The sequence below is a fragment of the Typopeltis vanoorti genome, chromosome 22 (genome assembly GCF_054136105.1).
Source record: "Typopeltis vanoorti isolate ZY-2024b chromosome 22, IOZ_Tvanoo_1.0, whole genome shotgun sequence".
Taxonomy (NCBI): domain Eukaryota; kingdom Metazoa; phylum Arthropoda; class Arachnida; order Uropygi; family Thelyphonidae; genus Typopeltis; species Typopeltis vanoorti.
In genome coordinates, this window is record NC_143570.1 from 43,252,819 (window position 1) to 43,273,852 (window position 21,034).

Here is a 21,034-nt window from a genome sequence, read left to right on the forward strand (position 1 = left end):
TTTGTTGACATGAACATCCCCACACTTCACTGGCCTCCAGAGAGAGAGAGAGAGAGAGAGAGCTGATCTCGACCTGATCGAGCATCGGACGAATTCAAGTGATGTTCATCCCATAACCGTAAGGACCTTATTACATGGTTAGAAGAAGAATGGTCCAAAATTCCCACTGATCGCTATCGAACGCTTACGGAATATATACCCCGTAGCATTGCTATAGTTATTGCAACCAAAGCAGTGTAGTTGCTGACCGAAGAATATTAAGTCTTCTGATTTATTTCTAGATTTCACATTGATGAGAAATTGATGAGATGACATTTTAGCACTAGTCTACCAATCTTTGATATTATTATGTCGCGAAAGAAGAACGATTGGGTGAGGTAGAACGGAAGACCAAGGCAACTCATACTATACAGAGCAAGTGTTTACCTATCAGTTGCGTATATTGTCTTGTTGGCTTTGCGCAGGGGAACAAACTCTGTCAAACTGGCCTTATTACTCGATCTTAAATGAAATATCGTTAAAGGTTGGTGAAAATATGTGGTTGGCAGGACTGCTTACTAATAGCGTATGTCAGAAGCAGTCCTGCCCAACCACATTAATTGCGATATAAATTTGATACAGAAGGTATGGTGCGAAATTAAACCACAAAAGATGCGAAGAGAGAACGCACTGCAGATGTGTTAAAAAAAACTATTTGAGTAGCCAACTTGTCGTCCACAAGCCTGGGATAATAAGGCCCGTGTCCATCTGGTTTGGATAAAATTCGACTCTTCCTGACCGGGGATCGTGTCAACATATTACCAACGAAACACCAAAACGATTGTTCATTAATTTTAGTGTAGTCAGGTCACAAGTGGGGAGGGGAGGGATCGCAAAAGTGATACCCATATTAAAGGTTTTATACGTGTATTCTAGCATTGTTGGACCGTATCTATTCAGGAGACGAATTCGGCTCTTTCATATAATGAGGTTAAGAGATATTTAGAAAGCCATTTCGATTAAAATGAAATAGAAATTCGAATACATTTTTATTTAACTCTTACAAGAAATGAAACAAGTGCTTCTTCTTACCCTTTACTATAAGGGGGTTCAAGATCAAAGTCGAAGAAAGTAAACCGCAGGGTCTCGAAATCTTGTCCAACGAAGTTGTAATAGCAGTCAAGATTCTCGGGGTATTTTCTAGGATAGTCAGGAGAAGAAAAATTGCCAACCTTGTCGATCCGGCTATTGAACTGGAAGAAGCACCTGGCTGAAAATAACAAGCAGCGTTAACATTACCGCAAACCAATTCAATAATTATTAAATTATTTCTATATGTTTCATGGGGTTAATATTTAGCATTAAACTACGTTATCAAGAGCCTAGTTACAAGGTTCGGATACGCATGCTATCCGATCCATCCCGATGGACCGAAAATCGCTACGGAATTTGTCAAAAAGTCATGGAAAACATTACGTAACTTATAAAAGATGTTGTTTTCGAAATTAGCTTAAAACCCCCACAAGAATCGAAAGCGATCGTTCTTTCGAAATTTCCTTTGTTTATTCTGTCAGTAAACCATGAAACCGGGAATGCAGCAATTTGTTCAAAGCGGTGTATTCTGTAATATTTACCTCACTAGAGGAAATCGTATTGTTAGAGCTTGCGCGAATTCTATATTAAATTTTCATAACAATGAAAACTTGTCTGTTTCTATGACTATGCTCAGTTCAATCACGAATAGCTTTATCAACACAAACTTATCAAATATAATTACAAATTATCCTGTTTGATATATTAAGTAGGTTAATGGATATTAATCATTCACGTGATTATAAATAAATGAAGTCGTCCGATTTCAGCTACTATTGCAATGGTTACTCAATATTTAATATCTTGTAATGTTCATTATAATTCCAGAAAGATATATGCTAACAAATAAGCTGAATGTTTAATCGAAATCAAATATTCTGATTTTAAAGCCATATTGTCAGAATTTAAATAATTCCTTTCAAAATAAGGTTCTCAAATGATGAGTATTCATTAACAAAAGATATGCGTATTTTAAATGACGAAGAATTAATAAATATTTTAAATATGTCTGCATTTTGTTTGGTTCAAAGTTAATTTTTACAGAAGGTAACACATGTTTTGTTTACTTTGAATATGTATAACTCATTCTACTAGAAAAGTGAAACGCATGCTTTCTAGAAAGTCATGAAAATTGCATATACGAGACATAAATGATGAATGGAACACGTCATAACCTTGTGTTCCATTAACGTACCTGACAAGTGAGATATAATACATGGAAAGCATGCACAGTTCTAACTTTAAGCTTTATATAATGACACGAAATTCCAAAACTAGTTCGTACATAAATGATAAGCACTAAGAATAAAAATACAGAGTTAAATATTGTACCAAATAAGAAATAAGCTCTTGTTTCTTCTCTTCACCTACTATTATATGGAAAATCCCCAGTTCAACAATCGGCAAGTTCATTTAACTTAATATCTCAATTGTATCACCTTGTTATACTTATTTACCAAACCCCACAATTCCCATTCACCTCCATGGTGTCACAGTCATTAAGCCTGATCTATTGTACCCTCAGCGCTTCTTCCATCACCTCCCGCATCTTTATATAAGGTAATCATATGGATTTACACATGTTAATTAGTCCAGAGTAATTCAAGTGTGATCGATTTTGTGTTTTTATACACTAGGATAATCAAGTTATTATTCCGTCCTGTTGGCGTCCTTCTCAGCACATAATCATCTGCTGTCTTCTCCATTTTATGGAAATGTCGGCTCTAAGACCCTTCACGTAAACCACAAACACTTATTTCTTAAGTGCAAAACAGTGGCAGTATTCAAATCTTCGATTGTGGGAATACCACCCACGAGTTATTCACTACAATTTTATATAATTCGCACACACGATTTGAATATTTCTCTTCAAACTATACACAATATTATATCATCAGCACTCTTTAATATGCAGTATATGCATATATAGATGCTCCCCAAACATTCGGGGAATTTGAATAACCCGGCTGAACCGGTTGTTGCATTATTATAAGTGAACAGTACCTTCCCCCATCATTGTGAATCGGTATGTCAATGGTAAGCTAGTAAAGCGGGTTACGTGCGCTTTTGCAATGCAATGCTTCGGCGATTTTTTTCTCCAACCGAAATGGCAGAGCAAAGCATCTGCATTAAACTTTGCTTCAACCTCCAAACTACTGCTGCTGAAATCCATCGTAGGCTTAAGGAAGTCTTTGGCGGTAATGCTATAAACCCAAAGCGGATCAAGCCTATGTTATTTTTTATATACATGAGAGCCACTGTTATCACACTGTTAACGGAAGTGTGAAGTTTGAAGCCGCTAAAGGACAGACAGTATTTGGCGCAAACGTCCAAACAAGTGGAAGAACAATGACTGTGTCCTCCACAATGACAACGCGCCCGCTCACTCATTTTTAGATAGTTCCTGATTTCCATAAACGCGACAGTCGGTTTTCATTCCGCTTATTCATCTGACCTCGTCCCCGCGATTTTTTTCTTGTTTTTCCAAAGCCGAAATTCCGGACTTTGTTTTGATACGATTGGGGGTGATAAGGCAGAATCGCAGAAAGTGAAATTTTCAAAACAGTCACACTTCAAGACTTCCAGGGGTTCATGGAAAAAATCCCGGGATCGCTGAATACATACACAATGTATGTATTCAGCGATCGTTTGGTAGTTCAGTGGATTTATTTTCAGAGATGGTGGAAAGTTAGAGCGAGGTTTTTTTAACGGTCAAATTTTCCGAACTTTTGGATAGCATCTCGTAAGTTAAAGGATTGTGGCAAGAGGATAAGAGACAACTTTAAAAACTGCTTTATCAATCGAACATTAGTTGAGCTATTTGCATACAGAGATAGAATTTTTTATCTCAAACTCCGGTTTTCCTACAGGCAAATAACTAAAAATAAATAAACCAAAACAAGTAAGATACAAATATATTGGCCTCTTTGCCTTGTTAGAACCTAAACAAGCCATACTACTTATATGTATTATTCTCCCGTCCAATTTCCTGTCTTATCTAACGTCTCTCTATTTAAATATTAATTGGCCATGGCATACTGTCGTATGCCTTTTCAGAATGGGAATTATTCCAAAATATGCATTCCCTCAAGTTCAGCGCATTTGTCATTTATCATCACAGGTTATTTCCTTAAGGAATTATGCTATCTTTCGTAAAGATTCGTTTTCATCCAGTTGTAAAATTAAGTCCTACACCCAAACATCATCTCCGAAACCCTAGCACTATTCTAGAATTAAAACTAGTCAATTTAATATTTTTGTTCCCATTCCTGCAGTTTATGATCTCTGAAAATAAATCCACTGAACTACCAAACGACTTTAATATTTTTGTTATGCCTTCAATTATGTAATTTTCTCTCGCGCAGAAAATTGATCATTGTTTAGAAGAATATAAATTTGACAACCACTTAAAGCCAACAGTAGAAATGTTAATTCTTCGTAGTTAATTGCTGAATATATTATTAATAATTCAGTTACGCATATATTACGAATGCAAGAATAAAAGTTCACTTAAATTTTCTGATTTCAGATTCGTCCGGTTTAGTCAAACGAAACAGAAAATATTACTAAAAGAATTGATTAAATATTAAATCATATTCATAAATTAAATCGTTCCTAAATTAAATATTAAATTATACTCAGATACTGATCACATGGACTCAACACGTTACGAAGGCCGATGACAGACTCTAAAAACTATCAAAACAGCATCAGAAATAAAAATTCTGTTTTCTCTCTCTCTCATACTAACAGGGAATGAACACTTTAGAATTTCAAGCACTGCAAAAATTTCTAATTTTTTATATAAGAACAGTGAACAGAGGAGGATAAAATGTAACACAAAAGGAAATTTATTTTGCAGAAGAATTCGAAGTAATTCATGTAGAAAAATGGAAAAAATTAAAATTATAAATTATAGAGAGCGAAGTACTAAACGGAATTCTGAAACACGGAATGTTATTTGAAGCAGGTTTAAATCGCCATGTAGGTAGAAAATGTAATTTATTTTTAGAATTGCTGTTGGAAAATGATACGAGTGAACTGATACTGAGATTATATGAAGGAAATGATGAATCAGCTTTCGGATTTAATAGGAAATGAAGGATTACTTGATACGTGCGATGACAGAAAAGAACTAGTTAAATAATCTGCGAGCAAAAATGGAATTTGAACGAACTAATATAAAAGGAGCATATTTTCAACTTACGGGATATGAAGAATTTTACCAGGCACGAATTGCTTGACGCAGATGAACTATTTTTATAGACATTCGAAGGTGCATATTTAATCATGAATCTGGAAACGCCAATTATCTTTATAAGCATATTTAATTATAATATTTCGTTTGTTTTAAATTTTTTAAAAATGAGTTTTCTTGCACTGTTAACTAATAATTTTCTACAAATTTGAACGAAAAATGTTTTTTTTTTTGATCATGGATAAAGTAAATCTTATTTTCTTCTTAAACTTGTGGACTTGGAGCCCTTAAGTCACTAAGTGATTTAAATATGAATAGCTTTTCTGATTATTATTTTTTTATTATATTTTTTCAGATATTCTAAGGAACATTTGGAAAATTAATTATGGTAACGCAACGAACCAAAGTCCTGCGAGTTTATTTTGAAAATCAGCATCCGATTATTCTAACCCCAATTTTGCGAAGATTTGCAATTAATTGGCTATCGCATTCTCCAGATCTGATGGCTTCCTCCATCTTCCTGAAGGAAAAGATGTATGTAAAGAAGACCCAGATAATCCAATATCTGAAGGAGACAATCATGCAGAAATTAGAGCAATGCAGACAGAAAACTTCACAGCTGTCGTGGGAAATGCTGGAGAAAGGGGCCCTTTTTGTGAAGCCGAAAATGAAAGGTATGTGGTTTTTCATAACCTAATAAAAGACTCCAGGTTCTATATTTTATTATAAGAAAAATTAATAAAACTAACTAATGAATTAAAAGTTATTAAATGTTTAAATCCCTCTTGACGTATCGAATACCATATATTTGGCAATATTGCTGTTTTCGACATGCACTGTGTTGTCATTTCTTTGGCACGATGTTTTATCAAATACTAGTCTACAAACAAAACATACTCGACTTAGGAAGATACAGAGGCATAGGGAAGCAGGATTAAGGCTAGTTTTGTACACTATTGGAAATTATGTTTGGAGTGTACATTGTGGTTTGTTGAGTTGATTAGTGTAATTGTTGCCATATTTACAATTATAACTATCAGACAAGGAGCACACACACAAACATTACGACTGCTTCAGACGTCGAGAAACGTCTGAAGCAGTTGTTACTTAGATAAACGAAGGAGAGAGAGAGAGAGCATTTAAATGAAACGCTAAATAAGTAAAAGTACATCCAATTTGAAACAGGAGACCGTTGCATGGAAAATTCGGATAAAAAAACGTTCAGATTAACATGCATGTGATGTACTTATATGAAGACACAATTATGTGGTTTATTAATGTAAATAGGTGCACTATCGGGCTAAAGTAAGCATTTAGCAGAGGTAGTTCGTTTTTTAAACAAATAAAAAATTATGTTTTACACAAAAAGGTCATTTAAAATGGGAATGTAATTTTTTTTTTTTGGATTTGAATTGTTTAAAACATTTACCTGTAAGTATATTGGCAAACACGTAACAAATATAAATACGTAACACAAAGCAGACAGAACTTAGGTAAAATCAAGATACAAATAGTACGTACCAAGTACTTGACAGCAAGATATCATCATTGTTAACCACTGTATCCACGTGGTCCTCAAATAGAGCATCTGAAAGCAGATTCAGTTAAGAATGGTGAAAACTTTACACAAACCCTAAATGAAGATTAGAATATAATTATATCGTGTGTATCATTAGACAAATTTGGTTTTATACAAAATATTTCTTTTTATTTTGGTTATTTTATAATTGCTGGCGCTATGAATGAGGGGAAAAAATACCCTGTTGCTTCTACCTCGCTCATATATATAGATGTGTGCCAAATTATTTTTGTCCTTATATAAATTGATCACTGTCTTACAAATGCAGACTTAGGAAACTTTTGAGTTCTGTAATAGAAAGCGTTATTTTAAGCTTTAAATAATGCTAAAAAAAGTGCATATTTTGTCGTTGAAGGCGAATTATGAAAAAAATTCAAACAACTTCGAAAACACCAATTGTAAAATGTTTTTTAATAGATTTTTTAATAATTATTTGAAGCGTAAAAATTGTTGCAGGATGACATTTTAATGTCAGTATATTTAATTTAGGTATATCATAGAATTAACTGATGCAAAGCGGTAATTTTACTTAATGTAAGTGATATAATAACTCAACAAGTTCTAATTATATATATATAACTGACAAAAACGGCTAACGGATGGCAATGCTTAGTGAAGTTTTAACTGAGGTTCGGCTATTGCCGTTACCCAGCCATGACTAGAGCTTTTAGCTCAGTAACACTCCATCGACACAGATTTTCTTCATTCAGATGACGGGGTAAAGAGTCAAGGACTCAGTCCATCGCCCAGTTCTTTTAAGAACTTATAACTGACATTATGCTTTGTATGGTGCATTATAAAAGCGAAGATATATGCTTTTTTGGTGTTCGTTATAAAAGATATATAACAACTGTTATAATATTAAATTACCAATTTACATAGTGTTTTATGCATAATACAAATATATATTGAGTATTTGCAATTAGTATATATTCATTTTAATATTAATATAAATATTAATTTAATGGAAATATAAATATGATATAAATAAAAATAATTAATAAATATATATATATATAATTTAGAATGAAAATACACAAAATTATTTGGATTTGTGACACTGATGCTATAAAGATGAACTTGCAATAAAATTATTATGTGACACCTCTAAGGACTCATCGCGCGAGGGCACTCCGCCGCTATAAACATCAAACGTCTCACCGTACTTAACTCTCCCACTACATACAACCACCATCAACCGTCCATCATCACCACGACCAAGACTTTTTTTTTTTTTTTTTTTTTGTCTATAAATTGCTTTCTGATGGCCGATTTGCCTATACACAGGATGGAAAACGGAAGTTATCTAATAATAATTAAAATTATTAATTTATCTAATAATATATAAAAGATGTTTTTGAATTTGGAATTATATTAGTAAACAAAGTCTGAATCCCTTAAGTTTATATGTATTACAAATACTAGCTTTTTACTTCGCTGTTTGACAGACAAAAGAAATTTATCCAAACCAAATGAAAACCTTTTCTTCTGACAGGTCATTTCAATACTTTACTCTTTATAGCACCTTCAGCAAGTCTCGCTTATGTAATACCTAGTGATTGTAATTTCTCTGTCTGTGTCGAAAAACACACAGCTTGATTAAGGTTTTGAAGTTCGGTTACAAGTAAAATAATTTCATGATGGCTAACATTGAATGGTACTTCTGGAAAAACTTCTGTTCCTAACAAGGGAAATGCTACACAAGAAAGAGAATCCTATTATTATTTCATCTTCTTCGAATTTTTTACATACTTTTTTGGTAATGCTAATCGATTCACGTTTCTATTCCTAAGACAATGAGATTTAATGTGGCAATTTGAAAAATGATAGGAAAAAAATTAAAAGGCACTGTTTTGCATTTATTTCTTGGTTATTTCAATGGTCAATTTCAGTAATTCAAATAATGGAAAAGTCCGGATTAGAATATGCTCTCCTGAATCTTGGTTACTGTATCTACAAATGGTTTGTAGATGAAATAATTCTAGATATGAATAAAAAAAAAATATGGGTAGATCTATCTACGGAATGACAATGAATATATCGACAGCAGTAATGGAAGAAAATAACTAATGAAAATAATCGAGTATAAACATCGCATCAACAATTTCCTCATATCAAGTGAACTCAATATTTTAATTTTAATATTAACTTATAAATGCATTCAATTAATACCACCTTATTTTTGTACATTTCTACAGCCGATTTATTCCGGACGCCATCGTCAAATGCACATAGAAATCAATTTGAGACCACATAGAAAATGAGCCTCCCCAATACATTCCAAACTATCTTACCGAATAATATAGTACGCAGGACATATATGGCGCAGAGGGTGAAGCTTGACGCTTTTCATATTCCATGTTGTCTGTTTCGGGAGCAGTGATGGGAGAGATTTGTGAGCTATTTTAGCTCGCCCTGAGTGGGCAGAAGTGGTTATTCGTCGTTGGGTGTTAGGATGGCTTTCGGTCTTTTATGTCTCCAGTAGTCATTACCGTCATAGTTTCCGGCTTGTTGTATCAGTTGGTTTGGATGGATAGATGTCTTCATAAAGAATTTTTCTGCTAGGGAGCGTTGTAGTGGAGAGATGTAGGGGATATTTATGTCCCGGTGGATCTGGGCGTTCCTGATGAACCACGGGGCGTCCAGAATCATTCGCAGGCATTTGTTCTGTAGTCTTTGTAGCTTGAGGATGTTTGTCTTGGAGGTATGGCTCCAGGCTGGGGAGGCGTATATGACTGTGGGACGGATCACTGTCTTGTACAGTAGTATTTTATTTGTTGAGCTTAGTTTGCTGTGTCTGTTGATCAAGGGGTATAGCTGGGCGATAGCTTTGGTGCATATGATCTTGATGTGGCTGTTGAAGCATAATCGCTTATCGAGAAGTATTCCGAGGTATTTTGCTTCAGTTTTCCAGGGAATTTTAGAGTTGAACAGGTTGATGTCTCCTTTGGGGGATGCTCGTCTTCTTGTGAAGAGTATCGTTGTACTTTTCTGGGGGTTTAATTGTAGTCGCCAGTCTTTAAACCATTTTTCTAGATTCAGGATGGTGTCTTGTAGTTTTTTGGTGACGAGAAGTGGTTGACGAGATCTGGCTAGAATAGCCGTGTCATCAGCATAAAGGGCGATGGTGGATGTGAGAGGATTTTGAGGGATGTCTGCCATATAGATGTTGAACAGGATCGGGGCTAGCAGTGATCCTTGAGGAACTCCAGCGAGGATTTTCCGTTGGGTTGAGACTGTTTCATTGATTTTGACTTGCATCCTCCTGTTGGAGAGGTATGATCTGATCAGGTGTATCATGTTTAGTGGAAGGTTAGCGATGATAAGTTTGTAGAAGAGGCCTTGGTGCCAGATCTTATCGAAGGCCTTTGAGATGTCTAGGAAGACAGCTCCAGTGTGTTGATTCCAATTGAATCCTGTGGTGATGTATTCTACCAGTCTATGGATTTGATGGGTGGTGCTGTGATTTTGTTCTTCTGGAATGATATTTAATTGGTTGACATGATCTTGGAGTCTGATGAGTATGATTTTCTCAGCTATTTTCCCTAAATTGGATAGCAGGCTGATGGGACGGTAATTTTCAGGTAGGTGTGGGTCTTTGCCTGGTTTGTGAATTGGGATGATGTCAGCTATTTTCCATGACTGGGGGAAGTGCTGCCATTTGAGGATGGAGTTTATGATGTTTGCCAGATGTGCTATGGCTTTGCGTGGTAAGTGCCTTGATGACTTGGTTAGTGATGCCATCCGAACCTGGGGCTTTTTTGATCTTGAGATGGTTGATGATGCCGATTATTTCGGTAGGTGAGGTAGGCATTATAAGACTTGGATTGACATCGGGACGATTTACTGTGAACTTGACTTTACGATGGATCTTGTATACGTGGCTGATGTTTAGGTTATCATATGCAGGACTGCATTGTTTCTCTAGGTTTCTTGCTATGGCTTCGGCTTTGTCAGCATCTGTGTATGCAAGGTGCTGTTCTGCTTGCAGAGGGGGGAGGGTTTGCGCTTGATCCTGAGGTTGTTTAGGAATTTCCATATAGAATGATCTGATGTGGAGATGGAGGTGAGCTTGTTGTCCCATTGTTGGTTCCTGTGGTTCTGAAGAGCTTCTCGGACATATTTGTTTAATCTGTTGAGGGCTGTTTTGTCCTGGGGAGCACGAGTGTTGTGATATCTTTTTCTTTGTCTGTTTTTTTCCCTTATTAAGTCCATGATTTCTTCCGGGAGACGATTTTGTTTGTGGGTGATCGTGGATACTGTGGCTGCTGTTATGGCTTTATTGATTTGATTGGTGAGGTTCTTTATTGCCGTATCTATTTCTTCCTTGGCTTTTATATGGGGAACCGGACCAATGTGTTCTGGTAGCACTTTCTTGAGTTTCTCCCAGATGATGGAGGTTTGGTGGGGAGGTGACTGATCTTTGTTCCCTAAGTGAAGTAGGATTGGGTTGTGGTCTGATGATAATTCGTTCAGTGCTTGAATGCTGTGCTGGTATTTGATGTTGTGTAGGATGGCGATGTCTAGGATGTCGGCTGTGCCAGTTGGGCTGTGGTGGGTTGGTTCACTGGGTCCTGTTACGACAGCGTTGTTTAATTCTGTGTAGCTGAAGAGGATACGGCCATTTTTATTTGTGGTTCTGCTGTTCCAGGAGGGATGTTTGGAGTTTAAGTCCACAGCGACGATGATGGATTCATTTGTGCCTAGTACAGCATCCAAGTCAGAAAATAGCAGGGCCTTAGCAGGCGGCGTAGATTTTAAGTCTTCCAGTTGAATTTGTGTGGACTTCGACACCGGTGAGTTCTAGGTTGGAGGTTGGGGGGGGGTGAGTATTCCATTGTGCCTGATGCAGTTCCTGATAAATATGGCTGTACCACCACCTCTGTAGTCCAGTCGGTCGTTTCTGTATAGTGTGTAGCCTCTCAGTTTTGGATTGTCTGCAGGTCTTAGATGAGTTTCATTAATTAGGATGACGTCAGGGTTTTATCTGTGAGAGAATTCTTGAAGTTCCAGAGTCTTGTTTTTTAGGCCATTGGCGTTCCAAGCGGCGATCTGTAGTGAGTCTGGCATTAATCTAGTTTTATTCATTAACAAGCATTGATAATATGGTTTGAGGTTCTTTTAAAATCTTTTTGTGGAGTTTGGTGAAGGGTTTGACTTACATAAGTCTTGAAGCATGTTTGCCAATGAGGCTGTGATGACTGTTGTCATGTTTGGAAGAATTTGGTCCTGCTGGATATATTTGGATGAGCGGGCTACTTCGGCATATGTCCTGCTTCGACGGTGGCTTTCCAGACTGTTGGTATTTTCCACTTGTGAGAGCTGGTATTTTGTTGTCTTTTGTTGCGTGTCAGGCAACTGGGGAGCAGTCAACTCAGGTGCCTGTGGGCAGGGTTCAGAGATCTGTTTCCTTTTGTTGTCTGTTTTATTCTTAGGGTAGTGACTGCAGCCTCTGTAGTTTGCCGGGTGGGAGGCCCCGCAGTTCGCGCATTTGGCTGGTGAGGTCCTGGGTTTTGAACAGGTTGCTGTGGGGTGGTTTTGCCCACATTTGAGGCATTTGTAGTCTGCTCTGCAGAGTTTTTGTGCGTGTACGTACTTCTGACATCTGTAGCACTGGCCTGACGAGGCTCTTTTTCTTAGTGGTTCTGTTGTGATTTTCAGGCCACAGATCGTTGTTAAGTTGTATATGTTCTTGTGTGTGTTAGGTATCTCAACCAGTACTAGGGGCATTGGACTCTTGTCAGCCCGTAGCATTCTGCTAACTTTGATAGGTGGGAGATCGTGGAGGCAGAGGTCTTCAGTAATTTCATATGTCTTGTGAAGAGTATCGTTGTACTTTTCTGGGGGTTTAATTGTAGTCGTTTTCTGCAGTTTTAATTGCAGATGTTTTCTGTTACTCCCCTGAGTACAACTTTTAGGTTTTTCTCCGACTTCAGTGAGTAAGTATGATATTTAATATTTGACTCGTCCATGGTTTTTGTGAGGAGTCTGTAGTCGCTTACTGTGGTAGGCTGGATTTTAACTCCGTCGTCTACGTTTTTTGCCCAAGAATAGGCAATTTGGTGGTTTTGCATAATAGGCCTACGGGCCGTCCAACGTTCTTTTTCCCGTAGAACAATTGGGGGAACTTTTTCGTTGTTGGCCGTGGGGAGGTCAGTGTTGGGGGCATCTTCTTCCATCCCCTCATTTATCTGAGTCTCCGCTGTTTTACGTTTTTTCCGTGCATGGGTTTCTGTATCATGTTTTGGAGTGGGAGCAGAGATTATCAGGTTCATCTTCCCTTCCTCCCCTGATGTTGAGTTGTCCCCTTCTGTGGAGTCGTTTGTCGCTGAATATAGGTTTAGAAACCCTGGCCACTCTACCTCAAATTTCTTCAACAGTTTTTTGAGGAGGTCGAGCGCTAGCTTCTTATCCAACGATTGGATAAAGTCATCGGAACTTAAACTGGTCATGTTTGAAATATTCAAATATATGCTTACCTGAGCTGGATCTCAAGGATTTCCGTATAGCGTATAAACACAAAATATAACACACTAAAGGACTATCGCGAGACCGCAATCACTAATTAACAACACAATCATCAGCTACTTGATTACCTTCGCTTTCCGCTTATATCAAAAATCTGAATCAACACTCCCAATTATTCATAACAACTATTTAAATCACTGATCACATGTATAAACACTTGGCAACCGCCATTACGCACTGGTCCCTTATGCCACCGAATAATATAAAAATAATATAAAAACCATATTTTATATAAGTAATTATGTAATGGAGAAACTAAAATACTGTATTTCAATATTTTCAAAATATTATGAGAAACTGAAATACCTGTATTACACATAATCAGTTTCAAAATATTATTTTTAGATTACATATTATGATTTAGGGACACTTATTGTTTTATTTATTCTGCTGAATATTAATCAGCAAATTTTCTTACGCATTCTGCACTTCCTTCAGTTGTTTTTTACTTTCTCTTAAACGGTTTGCTAGCTTCTTCCACAGCGTTACTATTAACCCATCGAATAATTCTTGTATAATATCTCTTAATAACCAGAGTTTGAAATAAACCACGTATGATTTACATTCCAAGTACTTGGTAATGAATTCTATTCCCCGATTGGAAGTTACCACCTTACGTATTGAATGCTTGAAGTGGCTTGAAAACGTTCAAGCTACTCTTGGTAGCTTGAAAACTACTCCTGGTAATAAAAAAAGGATAATGAAACCATGATTGAATGTGTGCTGTTTCGTGTTATTTATATATTTTACCAATAAAATATATTGTTGTAAGTGGAGGTTTCTGTGGTTTAGAAGTTCATAAGGCATATACCGGTAATTGGACCACATTTTTTTATTAAGCTAAAAGCACAATGAAGAAATAAAACCCGACAAGTTTCGTAAGTCGTTTGACTTTACATCTTCAGGGGTAAAAGGTAACTGAAAGTTAAAACAAAAAAGAGAAATTAATAGTTCATACTATACAGTTGTAGCCGTCTGACTGTTTATAAAATTAACAAATCAGAATGCAGATTCAAAGCAATGCTAAGTTTAAACAATGCTGGATGATGCCACGTTCTGTTGTTCACGTTCATAATGTCCGAGGTCTGACTGAGGTATATTTTTTATTAAAGCTGACCAAACTTGGTGTAGAATTAAGCCTTGGTTTTTATTTCATTGTGTTGGAATTCTAAGCATATCTGCAGCTTCTTTTAAAGTTCCTTATGTAACAGTTTTGTTCTATATAAAATATATAGAAAAAATACCTAATAATATAAAAATATATTGTATTAGGTATACAATACAACTGTAAATCAGGTATTGTGTATGCAATTTCTACTTGTTTCAACAATAACGAACAATAGTGGCATCAAACATTTTATGATACGCATAATACGTTAATAATATAATGTACATAATACAATCGCATAATACATATTTGTTAACAGGTCAGCGTAATTTTCTTCAGCTGACTTTAACCGATAGTTAGTTGCCAGTGACAGAATCCGAAACGGAAGTGAATAAATTAAAAAAAAAAAAGTGAAACACATATCCTCGTCTTTCAGGAACTGCACTCATTCTTTCTCTTTGGTAAACTTATGAAGTTCGCCTATTTAGTTTTGCATGTAGTTTAAAATTATCCTCGACATATCACCCGCTTATCATTTATGTTTATGCTGCATTATTGACATAAACATTCTTCTCCCTTCATTTTTTTAGAAATAGGTACCATGCAAACGTCCTTACGTTTTAGTCTAGTTCCTTTCAAGAAAGACCATACCTTCGGTGTGGAATCAATCCAATAAAAATATTCTTTATATTAAATTTATTTACAGACAGATTCAACTGAATCAATTACTTCCTTCGAATTTTCTTTTCAGTGTGTTTTTTTATGGCAAACTATGATAAGTTTAAAATATGTAACAATACCTTGACTAACGAATATTGTATCATATTTCCACCTATCATTTCAAGTCGATGGCTGTTCCAATGGAAAGATTTTAGTTAGAGTCCGGTCTATGAGATCAGATGGTATTCCATTCATCCTTTGAGACTGTGTTAGCCAGTCTCATAAAGAGATGGGAGGGAGTTTATTTCTTGAAAACCAGGTAAACTGGCTGGAGAATGTACGGAATTACGCTCTCACAGCTTTTGTTTGCCTTCAGCCGTAATCCTAACCATTTCGTTGAAATGGTTAGGATTACGGTTGAACCCTCATCAGCGTGTGCTCTGAAAATTCTCTGGTTTTGGTCGTTTAATCATTCTCTTTATCTAGAAAGTTTATCCAGCAAATCAATTATTTACCTTTATTTATTTTCATTCGTCATGCCTTGCCATTTACACATTCCTAACAATATTTGTAATAATTAAATACAAATAAAAAAAAGGAAAATAATCGATTTCATGATACACTAGACTAATTATATACAGGTGTAATGTAAATGTGTTCTTATTGAAAAGAATTCGTTATTCAGAATCCCGTAAGCTCTTTTCCTCCTTCCAATAAGCGCTGAGCCTGTTATCGGCACTTCAATAATTAACAAGAAAAAAAAACTTTATTAGATCTTTCTGTTACTAATTATTCTTACAAGAACACCAGAGCCATGCGTTAACTCTTCGAGACGTTTAACTGATGTCCAAATCGATTATATTTTATTCACGATATTACCTTAAAAGTGTTGTCATTCTTGGGAATATTTAGTACTTTGGATACAGTAGTGTTGTTTTTTTTTTCTGGACAGGTGGGTCCAAAGTCGATTTAATTTCACATGCTATTCAGGATAAACTAAATGAACTTTTAATTTCAAATTAGACATGTGCTGAACATGCAAAAGTACTTACATAGAGGAAAACGTTTAACAAAAAATATTTAATCTATCCTTCAGAGTGATTTGTTTGAGAGTCAGAGGAGCACTGCATCAATAATGAAAGTTTGAAGTTACTCAAGTTCATTCAAGAAAGTTAGAAAATTAGTGAGACCTCTATGATTGATTCTGACGTCATAGATCCTTATTTTACGCAGCTTAACAAAGTATTTTTATTATTAAAAAATAATAATGTAACTTATATTTTAATTAGAAATTAAAATAAATAGTTTAAATATATTAAATTTTTTTTCTGAAAATTTCAATATCTCTAAGACTCCTTTTAAAATATTTCATAGTATATTTATAATAAAAAGATTATGACATTTTTTTTCTCTGAATAATTTAAGTGTATGGAAAATGCCATTCGCATTGTTCTATTGGAATATAGACATGCCAGTACTGATTGGTGGTTTTTCGTTACAAAATAAACGGCATGTACAGAGTAAGTTATTAATTAAGAATAATTATATGTAAAGACGAGTTAATAATTACATATTAATAATATATTATTTCATCCCAACAATGCACAGTATCTGCAAGTTGAAACCCATTAAGAGGTCGGGTATTTGAGGCAAGTGTAGGACTAATGAAATTTACCGTAATTTTGTAATTCCCTTTGCTGTTAGCCACATTTCGAAACTTAAAATTTTAATGTTTGATTACTTGGTGTTGAATAGTGTATGTTTCTCATTTTCCTTTCATTAAGGTTTATTATGAAGTGGACACATTAGGCTATTTTCTTTATTAAGTAAGTTTAATGTTATTTTTATTTAATTATACAAGGAAAATTGCAATGTACGCTAGATCTATGGTTACGGCTTCATCTCCGCTTTCTCCAGGGAGAAAAGGATTATCTTTATGGCTCTACATACAAAAATAAACAATAAGTATAGATTAAAGTAAGCATGAATACAGGAAACTAAACGTCAGCAAGCATGCGTTTTAAGAAAATTATGTAAAGTAATTAACTATGGCAAGAAGTTCATTTTGGATGGCCACAAGTCAAATAATCAAGCCTGACTGCTTTCAAGTATCACTCGCAATATTTCTAAATTAGTTTCCACTTTACAGTGGTAGGACATGAAAGCTGTCATTGGTATTTTCTCTTTAGATTCTTCCCAATCTTTTTTTCATTTTGGGGGAAAAGAGAAAGCGTCTTATATAAGAAGATAATGCGAATACTTCAAAGTCTTCGTAGCAATTGGAAGAAAAGAACGAAGGCACATTGTTCCCTTCCATTGGAAATGACCTAAGTTCCATTCTCGTCGTCACACAGACATTTTTATATGGGATTTGGCATTTGAAGGTGAGCTAGCGGGTTTCTAATTTTCTCTTCGGGTTTTTCATTCCGCGTACAGACAAATCGGCCATCAGAACACACGCAATTTACAGACAAAAATACTGTTGGTGGTGGTGGTGACCGCCGGTAGATGGCGTTAATGGTACTTGTGTGTAGTAGGAGAGTTGAGTAGGAAAGACGTTGAGGCGCGCAGTGGAGTGCCGTCACGATGATGCTTTGGACTCCGTGGAGGCGTTGTTACGTAATAATAATAATAAACAGGTACATTAGTAGTAAACAAATCCAAAGACAGGAATGAATATTTTCTTCGCCCACAGAACATAGAAATGATTGGAATACACTGATAAAAGAAGCTTCAAAGCAGGAGACACTGAATAAAATAAAAATGCATAGTTGTATAGAGAAAAAGGCATCCAGTTTATATATCACGTGGTGTGCATGAACTGCAGATGATCGGGAAGACAAATAGGTAGATAAACGATAGATAGTTTCCATTTTGAATGAGGGATGTTTTCTAGTATGGAAAACCGATGTATACAATTTTTCTATTATTCCCATATCGATGATAGTAAATATCACCTTTCCTGATATTTACTAATTTTTTCCGGCTTGTCAGTACGAACTGTCACGAATATTTTCCCGTCTTTGGTTTCTTTATTCTTTCTACGAGTATTAATCATTGATCTATAATTTTTTAAAATAAAGCATTGATTTATCTAAAAGTCAATTATATTTAAATAAATAAAATCATTTATTTAAAAATACTGCATACAAAGCACTGCACTAATTTTATAATCTGTTTCCTGTCAAAAAGAAAAAAAAAGCGGAACCTACATAGACTCAACATAGTTTAAAAAATAAGAAATTTATGGCACATATTCAGCAATTATTCAAATAATTAATTTTGGAAACAGACTAATGTAATTAATTTTTAATGTAGTTTATATTAGTTGTGATAGACATATTGTAGCTTATGTGGGGCATTCTGTTATGCACTCCGAAAATCACCTTTATATGTAGGATGAAATGTAGAATATAATTTTAATTTTATTACGTATTCAATATTAGGCTGCTTTATATGATGAATCAAAATTAAAGCAGCCAATTGGGGCCTCTGTTTTGTTCATGAACCTATCCATAATGGTTCACATATCTTCTTCTATCACTCTAGTTAGTCTCGCGAACGTGTGTAATATTTAAACAGGAGAGAATGTCTGTTAGTAGTGGTGGAGATATGGTCTGTATTAATAGTTGGCTTTGTCACTCTTGTAGATCTGATAATTCATTAAAGAAAGATTAATTTTTAACTAACCTTTTTTATATCAAGTATGTTTTTTTTTCTGTAATCTCTGATATAATTTGAACTGTTGAAGAGCTTCAGCGATTTCTTTTCCCCTCTCGGGGTAGTCGTTTTCATATTAATTTTGTTCTAAAATAATAATCCCTGCAACATTTTTTTAAAATTATAAGTGACCCTGGTGGAGTTATATCAGTAAGCAAGTTGCTCAGTAATAATTCAACTGTAAAATATAAAGTCCGTAATAATGAAAATCATATTAATAAAATAAGGAAGAATAAAAGAGGGACAGTGTGCAATTTTGTTTTGTAAATAATTCATTATTCAGGTTTTTATAAGCTGTTGGTATTTCTAGTAATCTCTGTGCTTAACAGGATAGGCAATTGATCACACTAACGATATTAAATAAATAAAAAAGACACGAATATTGATTACTCTTGCGAGATGGAAGTGTGTACTTAATTCCACATGACACTGGTGTTTAATATCGATTTTAAAGTAAATATATTAGGAAAGTTTTAAAAAAACAAAAATTCAGCTCATCATGGTTAAATTATAATGGGCTCCCTCAATAACACTATATTTTTTTAGAAAACCAACAAGAAACGAGAAACATAGTACTTGATAAGATGGCTTCGAACTTAAGCATGTTCTGCTGTAGAGGGCGCTATCTTCAGTAGGTTGGCAATCAGAGCATATTTAATGTTTTACAAGCGCTTCAACGTTTGGGCAGTAGTTATATATAAATGAATATATATACAAGTTATATAGTTAGAAATAATTAGAGAATTAACACATAGATGATCTTATCCTGCTTAAGATAAATTGAGGAATGACAAAAATGGTGTCCTACGTTATAGTTTATGGGATGCGAATCAAATTTAGAGTTTATTTATTTTGACAAAACGGGAAGACTTTCATAGAGATAAAGTTGAAAGGTTTGTTGGAATCTTTTAGGATTTATCTCTTCGACTTGTACACACCAAGAAAATAATGTTCAAATGAATTGAATTTGGAAAGCCTGTTTATCCTTTGTTTACCTTTTTCAGGATGCTGACTTCGTTTGATTCAGTGAATGTTAGGTGAATTACTAATATTGATTTATCAATACTAGTAATTCATGGATATAATACGTATAGAAATAGGGGATAATATAGGTTCATGATTTCATAGCAGAAATCAGTAATGACTATGAAATAAGGAAGGATTCATAATATCCTCTACTTCTATAGCTTGATAATACTAAACTGAAGCAGTGCAAGTTTTTTTCCCTTTGACTACGCGAATAATATATTTATCTAATTGAAGGATTGTAATTGAGATTTAAAATATCAGTGAATCGGTAACATCGTAATTACTAAATCAGTTTTTGTTTTGATTTTTGACTCCTCAGATGATCATCTTTATTTAAAAGTGTCTTTTTGCTTTCTTTGAATTAAGATGGTACAGATTTGACTTACTGTAAAATCATCTGATTATGGACAAGGCAGTTTTAAAATAGATTTCAGGAAATGTTTGAGTCAGAACTCAGTGAATACTCATAAACTTAAATTTGGAAGTGGGAAAACGAAGGTAAGTACTTTTAATGTGAAGCAAAATAGATTCAGTTTAACGTATACAAGTTGATTATTTAAATAAAGAAAGTATGCAAAATCACAGCATTTTATTATTTCCATCACCCGGAAAGAAACAGTCCTTTTAGGCAGACGACGAGAAGGAACTCCACGAATTACCAAATACCTGCTGCAGTAAAGCTATTTTATTATTATTATTACGTGACACCTCCAGAAAATCCAAATACTCATCGAGTGAGGGCACCTACTCTACAACTCTGTCTCCATCATTCAATCCACCAACTACAACGAACCGCAACTACCATTGTCACCTACACCAACGCCATCTGCCCCACTACCACCACTAGTATTTTCATAGACAATCACAGAATAAAAAGACAATTTTGAGAGTAAAAGCGAAGGCCTAGGCTTAATTTGATATTGGATATAAAAGCGATATCAGCACGCTAACTGAAGATCACATGTTTATTGTGATCTCACAATAAACATGTGATCTCATGGTTTAGTGCCCTTCAGCGCTTATATATGTCAGGGTATAGTTTACTGTAATTCTGTTTTGTTGATGAGAAGTTCTGAGGGTGACTTTCGACATAGTTTTAAAATTAAATAAGTTACTGATATCCTAAAGTTGATAAGCTGTG

General features: G+C 35.0%; 1 protein-coding gene across 1 annotated transcript in view; it reads right to left on the minus strand.

The window, feature by feature from the left end:
* Window positions 1-21,034, minus strand: part of LOC150094359 (tolloid-like protein 2) — a 123,865-nt gene that overhangs the window by 21,496 nt on the left and 81,335 nt on the right. The window contains exons 2-3 of the mRNA XM_090412448.1: window positions 6,791-6,857; window positions 1,072-1,249 (exon numbers count right to left, since the gene is read on the minus strand). Of these exons, the coding sequence (XP_090268574.1) occupies window positions 1,072-1,249; window positions 6,791-6,857 (245 nt within the window). The remainder of the gene's footprint in view (window positions 1-1,071; window positions 1,250-6,790; window positions 6,858-21,034) is intronic.